This window comes from Trachurus trachurus (genome assembly GCF_905171665.1).
Source record: "Trachurus trachurus genome assembly, chromosome: 17".
Classification (NCBI taxonomy): domain Eukaryota; kingdom Metazoa; phylum Chordata; class Actinopteri; order Carangiformes; family Carangidae; genus Trachurus; species Trachurus trachurus.
This window is the reverse complement of record NC_139900.1, coordinates 23,115,721-23,126,572: the sequence shown is the minus strand read 5'-3', so window position 1 is coordinate 23,126,572 and position 10,852 is coordinate 23,115,721. Positions and strand designations below refer to the sequence as shown.

The following is a 10,852-nucleotide window of genomic DNA, read 5'->3' as shown; positions in this document are numbered from 1 at the left end:
TCTGAAACATCAGTCCGATGCAAAATAACGCTGTTGAATTAAATAACGTAAATGTAAGTAGCTACATCAAGTAGGCTACGCGCTAATTAACTCGCAGATTTTTAAAGGTTTACCGGTTTGCCGGGTAGTTACATTCTTTTTAGGAGATAAATGCTGGTCTCATTGATGAAATGTAGGCAGTCGCATTCATTTGTTTGAATTAAAAGTGAAGCTTCATGTGTGTTTTGGACACAGGAGCAGCACTGCCTGGGGGCTCTGCCTACATAAAGAAATCACCACATTTACATCAATAAATAAATGTTTTACAATGAACCGATCAGTCTTCATTAAATGTTATTTTATTTTATTAAGTTAACGTGTTTTTGCATAGAGGATTTGTGGCAAAAGCTCGTCACGTCTGCTTATGTGAAAGCCAGCAGAGACGACTGATGACGTATGTGATTGTTGAAGTGGTGTCCCAATTCGTAGGGGTTGACTTTCAACCCTACTCCTTGTAGCTCCGTTTCAAGGGCAAGGGTTAAGGATTAAGGGCTAGGGGTAGGGGTAGGGCTAGGGGTAGGGCTAGGGCTAGGGGTAGGGATGAAAAATAGAATCGGAATTGGGCATGTGGCTCATGGTCCTGATCAGGAAATAGAACTTGCTCTTTCAAAGATAAGAACAGGTGAAGAAGTGGTTGTGCTCAAATAACTGCATAAAAAGAGAGAGAGAGAATGTGATGTGTGAAGGAGACCTCAAATGTCACGTCTTTTACAAAATTCTGTTTTGAAATTCACATTCAGTATTTCAGGGCTTTAACCAGTGTTATTTCTCCTCCAGCAGCTCAGGCCTGCCGCTCGTCTCCAGCTCCAAGAGTCCAATCTCAGTTTAACGATGTCGGAGTCATGGCTGCACGGGGAACGAGCTGCGAGCGTCCTTTCCCCGTCCTCTCAGCGCGGCCAGCCCGAGCCGAGACACACTGTCTCAACAACCAGGTAGGGCGATACGACACAGGTGTCTGCAGTAAAACTGAATAATCTGTAGGCCTAATTCCTGATTCATTGAGATGATTGGGACTCTAGGCTTCAGTCTTAATAAAAACAGACTGTTAATTCCACATGTCTGTGTTAGGAAGAAGTGATGATGACTCAAGTTTTCTGTTAGTAAGAGCTTGAGGAGGCGTTCCCAGGAGAGCGAGGACAGTGTGGTGTCGTCGGGCGGGAAGTCGGACCTCAACTACTGTGCCGTGTGCCACGACATCGCCTCAGGCTACCACTATGGAGTCTGGTCATGTGAGGGCTGCAAGGCCTTCTTCAAGAGAAACAACCAAGGTGAGACACAACAGACATGAAGCACTTAACTCTTTCGCGACCACACTAATTCCTCAGCACATCCGCTCAGGACCACATGTTTTTGGCAATTTGTTTACCTTTTATCTCACGTCGAACCGAACTCTGTACATCACCTAGAAACAAACGGTCTTCACGTGGTTGAAGAGTGACTTTACAACGTGCTCCACGAAAAAACGGCGAGTTTTTCCGCCGTTTCGTTCGTGAGTACGAAGTAGAAGAAGAGAGCTGGGTTTCTCCAAAAACGGAGCTCCCGCTCTAGTTTCAGAGAAAAACGCACTTTTGTGTCAAGTGGCAATCGGCTCATTTTACCGGTACTCTGCAGTGTGGCATGTCTCCCAAATCATTTCTACGGCTAAATAAATATATTTGTAGGCAAATCTGGGGGGTGTGGCAGCGTGGAGAGCAGCGGTGCAGCGGTGCGGGTCTCTGGCCGCAGCGCAGCAGCTCCGTGACACTGCTGTGTGACTGGCCGGCGGTGGGTGCTCTGGGGCGGGGGCGGCCGGTCACAGCCCCCGCTGCAGAGCGCCCGCTCCGCTGCACCGTGAAAACAGCAGAGATAACGGGCTTTCAGATCCGAGTCTCCAAACCAGAAACGTTTGTAACAGCACCGGAAAAACTCGCCAGATTTGTCGTCGGTCGCTTTTGTCAAAAGTCGCCAAGAGGGTTTGGAAAGTCGCCAGATTCAGCGAGAAAGTTGCAACACTGTAGCCGACAGCCGCACAGCGCTGCACGCTGTCCCCAGAGCAGCATTCAAGGAGAACGATTACTCAAACAAAACCAAGATCACACAGTTTATAAAAAAACATTATGTTTTGATTTTAGTTTAAAACAGTTTTACATATCAGAGGACTACCATATTCACACACAGGGTACCTCAGAGTGTCTATTATCGCAATCTGTAAAAAAACGGTTTTGACGAGTTTACTCGTCAATGGTCGTGAACGTTCGGCAGGCTGTGACGAGTTTACTCGTCAATGGTCGCGAAAGAGTTAAAGGTCCATTTAAAGTCATTTAAAGGTCCCATGTTGTATAAAGCAACATAAAGCTTTGGGTTTTCTAATAGTTATGAATAGTTATTGTCACTCAGACTTTTGTGGATGCTTAATGAGGCACTTGACTTTGATATAATATAGCATTTTTACTATTTAAAGTCAGGTTTCCAAAGGCTTTAATACTGTGAAACTAGCAAAGCCTCAGTCCAGAGAGAAATGCACCACAGGCTGCATTCAGAAACTGAGCCTTAAAAAGTGCTGTCACATCTTTGTGATATCACAACAAGGCAGTCACCAAGCCCCGCCCACCTGGACCGACCAACCAACACTTTGGCCCAATTCCAATCCGTTCCCTAAAGACTCGAGCCCTGAACCCTCACTGACTAAAGTGACGTCAGCTGTAAGTGACAGAGTGTGAGAGTCTGTGAGGGTCCAGATGCTGTAAACATGAATGGAGCAGCACTTACCCACTCTCACGACACGTTACCTTGACAACAACATGTTGTTGACTCCGGTCTTGGGCCGATAATTTACTGTACTTTCAACACGCACAAGGTGTGTGAGGGAGGCGGACTCAGAACAAAATGTTCCTGGATCAGATCTGCTCAAATCATCATCAATAATCACAAACTGCACTGCTCATTCACTGACTCACTGACTTGATGATCTGACAATGGAACAGCCCTCACACACTCTCTCAGTGTTTTACCTGAAATCTGCTCTGTTTTATTGGAGCACTCAGAAATCAGCTGACCAATTAGAAGACAGATTTAGAGCCGCCTCCTCTCTTCTGATTGGCTGACACCCACCTGTTGTTACTAGTAGGGATGGGTATTTCAAGCAAAAGTAGGCTACTATTCGATAATTGCACTGAGCTGTATCTTACAAATACATCTTCTTATGGATCAAATAAAAAATAAAAACACAGCGGAAGTGTAAAACACCTTAAGGTGTGTAGCAGGTTGTGTTTCTGAGTGAAGGTGTTGTTACGGTCCCTCGGCATTGATGACACATAGGCTGGAGCTCGACTGGTGCACAACTTTTATTTCCTCTTTGGCACCGTGAAACTAAAAACACATGAAAGGATTTAATTTCATGATTGCCAATATTAAAACCATACTGCACAATAAATTTAATACACACTCCCGCACCTCATCCTTATTCATACGGTTTAACAACACTTAATTCATAAAAACAATTCATTGTAGCCGTCAACCCATATAAACAAATAAACAAACAAACAAACAAACATTTACCTCATTTTGCCTACCAAGGGCGTAAACTCTTTGCTTCAAAACGTATCCGCTCCACACACATCTCTTCTGGCAGTGGCTAAACAAACACCACAGTCAAAGTTGCATTTACGCACACAATTGCATGAAAACGATGTTGCATCAACATACTGTATTTAAAGCAGATATCAGCTTCACGGCCGTTTCGGCTAATGCTGCGTTCAAGGCAGGCTTTTGAAACCGTAAGTTACAGCTTCAAGTCACAACTACGACTTGGTAGCGTTCCAGGTAACCCGTAGCTCGTGTTTTTACCGTCCTGTTGTCTGTGAAAGTTCCCTATAACGGCCACTCGTAACTTCCGACCCGTGAACTCGTACCAGATCGAACTGGTATGACTTCACAGGAAGGAAAAACACAAAGTACGAGTTTCTTTGAACGCACCATGAGTTAGCAGCCCCCGCCCTTGTCAGGCATCAATTGGTCCTCGTGCTACGTCACCACATTCACGCGCATCCCTTGGCTGCACACACAGCCCTTCATGCCGTTCTCTCTCCTCATTGGATAACACTTGTATCCCACAAGGAAAATTTTCTCCTCGGGTTACAGCAGAGCAGAGTGACGGAGAGACTCGTGTTTAGGCTGAAATACTTCATGTAAGTGATTGCTGACGGAAAATAGGACTATTTAGGACTTATATTAACAAAAACATTCCACTGATATCTGCTTTAAGTTACATACCATGTCCTTTATTTCTTTGATTTCCCCAACCCCGGCAGCTACTCTGGTAAGGCTTGGCGTGCGTGTGTAACACAGAAAGTGGCGTGTGACGACACAAATACCCAGTGAACCCTGCAGGGATTTTAACAGTGCTGCACCTCATCACTAACTGCACCCCACTACCTTTGTGCACAGAGAGTAAAAATCAGAGTTAAATCAGCAGCAAGAAGTCGTCCATCAGGATCAACGGTCAGTCTGCGGTTCTACAGTTTTTATTCTTCTTCTTCTGTGTTTCAAATCAGGACACAACGACTTCATCTGCCCAGCAACCAATCAATGCAATATAGACAAGAACCGGCGGAAGAGCTGCCAGGCCTGTCGCCTCCGCAAGTGCTACGAAGTCGGCATGACCAAGTGTGGTCAGTGTAATTCAAAACTCTCATTAGAGTCACTGTCACTGCTTTTTCATTTTCTGTTCACAACAAACAAGAAACCAGACAAATGACCTTTCACTGACACGCTGCTCTAGACTTATTTGTTCTCTCTTGACAGGTTTTCTTGCTCATTAATGAGTACTTACTTAAAGGGATAGTTCACTCAAAATTCAAATTTCACTCATTATCTACTCACCCTCATGTCGACTAAGGGCTGGGAGAAGTTTCAGAGTCCTCCGTGTCTTCTCTGAGTTGCAGCGGGGCTCCGTGCAGCACTGCATGTCCATATGACGGTTGCAAACGGGGCTCACTATTCATCGTTCCAAAAGACACACCAAAAAAACATCCAAATACCTCCATACTGCTCGTCTGTAATGTCCCTCTTGTATTGAAGCCCTGACATGAGAAATTGTTCCAAAAAAAATTAAATAAGTCTATGTTTTAAGCTTGTTTGTAGCGGAAGCTCCCAGTGTCTCAGTTCACTGCTTTGCCTGTGTCTGTGCAAATCTCGCAGGATTTGCATTGACACCCAGTTCACGGCTCCGCAAATCGTGCGAGATTCTGGCAGAGCAACACTGGGAGCTTCCGCTGTAACTCAGAGAAGGCACGGAGGACTCTGAAACTTCTCCCAGCCCTTAGTTGACACGAGGGTGAGTGGAAATTTCAATTTTGAGTGAACTATCCCTTTAAAAGAAATAAGGATGTGGGAGATGTGGTGTGGAAACTCTGCCTTGAACATCCCTTAGAATAATTTGATTAACTGAATATTCAAATGAGTTCATATAAATATGTTGACTATTAATTTGACTTCTTCAAATGTGAAAATTGCGTTATGATATTAGAAATGTTTTTTAATAAAAATCACATCAGGTTTTGGTTTCACCTGTTAGAAACAAGACAGTGTGACATGATGGTTTCCTACCTGTTCCACCTCAGGTATGCTTAAGGAGCAGGGAGGCTACAGGAACCCGAGGACGAGGCGTCTGACCCATCTGTCGTCACCGAGCAGAGCTAAGGCTTTGAATATGGCGGCAGCAGCAGCGGCAGCGGCAGCAGCAGCAGTGGCGGCCGAGGGTTTGTTGAACGGGCCGCAGCGACCCGGGCTGTCCTCAGAGCAGCTGATCAACAGGTTGATGGAGGCGGAGCCGCCGGAGATCTGCCTGGGGACGGACATGAGCCGCCCGCTGACCCAGACGCTCACCAGCCTGGCCAACAAGGAGCTGGTTCACATGGTCTTGTGGACTAAGGAGATCCCAGGTGTGTTGGCTTATTAAGATCTGGGCCCATATTCCTAAAGATTCTAAGAATCCTCTCAGAGAACTCCTAACTTAACCTAAAAATTCCTAGCAAGGAGTCTTAGCTTAGGAGTGATTCCAGAACACTCTCAGAGAACTCTGAGCAAGGAGTGGACAGAAACTCCTATCTTAGTGAGGAGGTGTGGTTGACACCTGAGTCATCATTTCAAACGCTGTGATTGGTTGATCCTAAAAGTTAGATAAAGGGGCGGTGTTTAGCTCAGTTGGTAGAGCACCCGCCCCATGTGTTGAGGCTATACTCTTCTTTCTGCCTCCCATTTCCTGTCTCTCTCTCTCAACTGTTCTGTCAATTAAAGACCAAAACGCCCAAAAAACCTACTTAAAGGTGTACAGAAAAGAAAATTGAATTTGAGCCCACTTTGGGTCATAAAATTAATGTGATAACTCATCTTTCAGACGTTGTAGGCCAAACTTTGTGCAAAATTCTATTTTTGAGTAAATCCGGGATGAAAGTGTGTTTTTTTTTTTCCGCATTGGATAATGCAGGCGCACGGATTATACGTCAGCCTGTACACGATTCACCAGCCACTGATATTGGATCCGTCATCCGTCATTCAAACGTCTGAGACACACACACACGGAGCTCGGGCTCGCCCCAAGCTTTGAATGTCCCGCCCGCTCGATAACGACCAATCAAATTCGTTTTCCTCACTCGGGTAAACTCGTGTTGCAGCTCGTGACAACTCGGCGCGACAAACAGGACAAACGGCCATTTCTGTACACCTTTAAAAAAAAAAAGCTAGATAAAAAATATACTTTTGGTGATAATGTGCAAAGGATGGACCCTCAAATCGATAAATTTAACCATAGAATCCAATTTTATGAAGACTGTGTAATTGTAAAAAATATTTCACATAAAACAAAATATCTGTTAAATGAATAGTAAGCTATACTTTAAAATTATCCTACAAAATGTGTGAAAACTTGCACAGTATTGACATAGTGAAATTTATATTTATTTGCTTATATTAATTAGCCTACCATGCTGGTAATTTTCGCACTTTCAACTTTCAACATTTCAACTCAATTTGGTATTAACGAGGGTAAAATGGCTCAGCTTTCATCAGTGTCTGTGATTGCTGACCGGCCTATAAGAAGCAGTGTTGGTTGGCTTTGAAATCTACCACAAACCAGTGAACAGCAATGGAGAAGAAAATAACAAGGAAACCCAACTGGACAGAGGAACAGGAACAATCTGTAGCGTTTAATTAATTCACTGTCATCCAGTTTGGAGAATATCTCTCCTGCCTCTTCTGTCCACCATTTTGTCCTCTGCTTAGGGAACTCCTAAGCCACTTAAAAGTCCTCTTCCCTGCTCTTAACAGATCCCACCTTAGGAGCTCTCTTAAGAGCTAGGATTCTTTAGGAATAGCTTTTATCTTTACTAAGATCTACTCTTAACTTTTAGGGGAAATTCTAAGAAAACATCATGATTCTAAGAATTTTCTTAGAATTTGGCCACTAGGAGCAACTCTTTGCACTAAGAATCTTTAGGAATACGGGGTGTTTAACCTTTTCATGCTCCATCCATTTATTATAGACTAGAATAGAAATACTTTCTCTACACTAATCCAGACACATGGGAGCAGCTTGTACTCGTCTGCCAATCTTATAGTTTGGACAGTGAACTCTCCACATCTCCTGTAATGTAAGTGATTTAATGACGCACCTGGATATTTGCTACATTCCCTCGGTCTGTTAACGACTTTATCTGGACCAGACACGTTGTCGTCTCTGCATCACTTGGAGGTAATGTTGTGAAACTGGAGGTGGACGATGAACTGCAGCTGAACTGTAATTAGCGCCTGTGTCTGTGTTTAGCCGACGTGCTGGCTGATTCAGATTCAGACGGCGTCGCTGGTCCAGACAAACATTACGACTATGGTCGGTGCTAATCAACCTGGTTTCAACAGGTTACATAAATATAATTTCAGTTATTGGATATTAAGTCATAAAAACCAATAAAACCTGACACTTAAAGCAGAAGTAAGCGATCGGGTCATTTTGGCTAACTTTGTTAGTTAGCAGCCCCCGCCCTCGTCTTGGATCTATTGGTCCTCGTCCTCTCTCCTCATTGGATAAAGCTTGTAAGATACAAGGAAGTATACAAGAAGTTTTCTCCTCGGCTTACAGCAGAGCAGAGTGACTGACAGACCCGTGTTTCGGACCAAACACTCTATGTAAGTGATTGCCGTCGGAAGATATATTTAAGACTTATTATTTATTATTAACACAAACATTCCGCTTACTTCTGCTTTAACACTTGTTCAAAGTGTCTGATGTGAAATGATGAAAAACACTTTGTACATCACTAATCTCCAGACAAAAAGACGAAGTCCAACAACAAAACGCTCAGAAAAAATGAACGTTTTTCAGTGTAGGAGAAAAATTACTCAGGTTCATGAACTTTATACTGCAGATTTATCGTCCTTCAGCGTCTTATTAGACTGAAGTGAACTTACTACAGTGATGGTAGAAAGTCAGTGATGGTCTGTGGGATCATGTGTTTCTCCTCAGGGTTTATGAAGTTCAGCGACTTGAACCAGGTTCACCTGTTGGATTGCTGCTGGCTGGAGGTGCTGATGATGGGGCTGATGTGGAGGTCGGTGGACCATCCAGGGAAACTCAACTTCTGCCCCGACCTCAGCCTGAGCAGGTACCAGCAGCTGACTCTCACATCACGTCACAGGTCGTATTAAACTTCTTTACTCTGACTTACACTCTTCATCTCACACATCTCAGTTAATTAGAATCAATTAGAATCTCCTCTTGTTTTCTTCTATAATTATCATCAACCTCAGTCTTTTCTATGAAATTATTGGGAAAACATGGACCAGGAAAAAGGAAGATTTACAGTCTTGCGTGTGTCTGTGTCCTTGTAAGGTAGAGAGGAGTGGAGCTGTGTCCAGGGCTTCGCTGAGATCTTTGACATGCTCATTGCCGCCACGTCCAGAGTGAGAGAGCTGAAGCTGCAGAGGGAGGAGTACGTCTGCCTCAAGGCCATGATCCTCCTCAACTCCTGTGAGTGTGTGTGTGTGAAACAACAGCAGAGTGTTTGATTGGTATCGCAGCTTGTAATCCCGTGTGTCCCGAGTCCCTGAACGGACAAGTGATACAACAAGTTTTTATTATTTTTAAACTAATTTTATTTTAAAAAGAAAAGAAAAAATTTGACTTCCTTCGCTGTGATTTAGCTAATTTTCATCAATTAAAAAAAAGAAGAAATAAAATCCCGGCAAAAAAAGAATAAAGAAAAAAACACTTCTGTACGTTATTGTAAAAATTTCACTGAAAATGTATTTTTTGGCCCTTTTTTCCCCCTTTCAATTCACTCTCCTGGTTATTTTTTATTTTCCCAGACATAAGCCTGAGCTCCTCTGAGGGCGGCGAGGAGCTGCTCTGTCTCCTGGACGCTGTGGCGGACGCTCTGGTTTGGACCATCACCAAGACGGGCCTCACCTTCCGCCAGCAGTACACCCGCCTCGCTCACCTGCTCATGCTGCTGCCACACATCCGCCAGCTCAGGTAGGGGAGACCGGGGACAGTAGCAACAGGGGATGGTTGCAACATGTCATTTTTCTCCAATCATGAACAAGCTAGAGTGATGATACTCACACTGCACATGCTCAGTTGGATTCCCCCCCTTGCAGAGAAAAATCAGTTGAATTCAAAAGATGCTCCAGGTTTTATTGCAAAAAAACAGTTTTTGAGGTATGAAAGTATTTTTTTTCTTGAGCTTTGTTTTTGTTAAAACTGTTGTCACTCTTTTTGTGATTCTGTTCAAACTTATATGGTTTAAAGGAGTTATATGATAACTTTAAGGTGACATGATTAGTATCAAGAGCACTTTGTTTAGCTAGCACATTGAGTTTAATCATGGCTGACCGGACGGGGACAGTTGCAACAACTGTTGCTCACTCATGTCAGTTCTGTACATCTGACTCCTTACACTCAAATGCAAATTGTGAAGAATGTGGATTCTGTAATCATCTATTAATTGTGTTGACTATTAACAGACAAATGTAAGTTTATTGTATAAAAATGTGGTTTGTCTAATCCAAACCGTCTCTGAGTAAGAGAGCCAAATGCAAAAAGTGTTGCAACTGTCCCCGGTCTCCCCTGCTGTAGAACGAAACTGAGGGCGTCCTGGTTACGTAACATCCAACCATCCAAAGTTCTTGCATTGATTTGTCTTGTCTCGTCCCCTGTGCAGCAACAAAGGCATGAACCACCTGCACATGAAGATGAATAACATGGTGCCGTGCAGCTTTTTGCTGGAGATGGTGGACGCCCACATCAAGCACAGCTCCCGCCTGCCTCCCCGGGCGCCGCAGCAGGACGCCGCTGACCAGCTGGACACTCCCGCCTGGACCCCCGGCTCGGACACAGGCCCCTCAAACACCCGGTCGACTTGAGCTTATAACGAAAATGTATTCATGTATAATCATCAAATTAGTGTAGAACCTCCACCTGAAACACAATAAAATCCACACACCGCGGAACCGGGGGGGGGGCCAGGGGGGCCATGGCCCGGGTAACTTTTGTGCTCTGATTATTTTATGAATAAAACCTGTAGTAAAAAGTTGTAGCCTGTCTGTGTTTTTAAGAGCCAAGTCACCACCACACACCTTCACTGCTGCCGATAAAAAAAAAACTGTCACCGAGTGTCATCAAGTGCAGTGTTTATCAATATGGCATACGGAGTGTCTGAGGCCTGTATCACGAAGCGAGCTCAGCCTACCCGGGGTTACTGTCAGCCTATCCAGCTGAACCTATCCACAACACTGTCACTGGATCAGCGGTACCACGACGCTGGTTATCAACTTGGTAACT

At 44.2% G+C, this 10,852-nt stretch overlaps 1 protein-coding gene across 1 annotated transcript; it reads left to right on the top strand.

The window, feature by feature from the left end:
* Nucleotides 1-870: 870 nt before the first annotated feature.
* On the top strand, nucleotides 871-10,434 carry LOC311000588 (estrogen receptor beta-like; the record flags this gene model as incomplete). The annotated part of the gene is made up of 8 exons (XM_083991326.1): nucleotides 871-971; nucleotides 1,141-1,322; nucleotides 4,572-4,688; nucleotides 5,640-5,960; nucleotides 8,537-8,675; nucleotides 8,907-9,040; nucleotides 9,379-9,544; nucleotides 10,233-10,434. 8 exons carry the CDS (start codon nucleotides 871-873, stop codon nucleotides 10,432-10,434), a joined length of 1,362 nt encoding a protein of 453 aa, XP_083847452.1.
* Nucleotides 10,435-10,852: the final 418 nt, after the last annotated feature.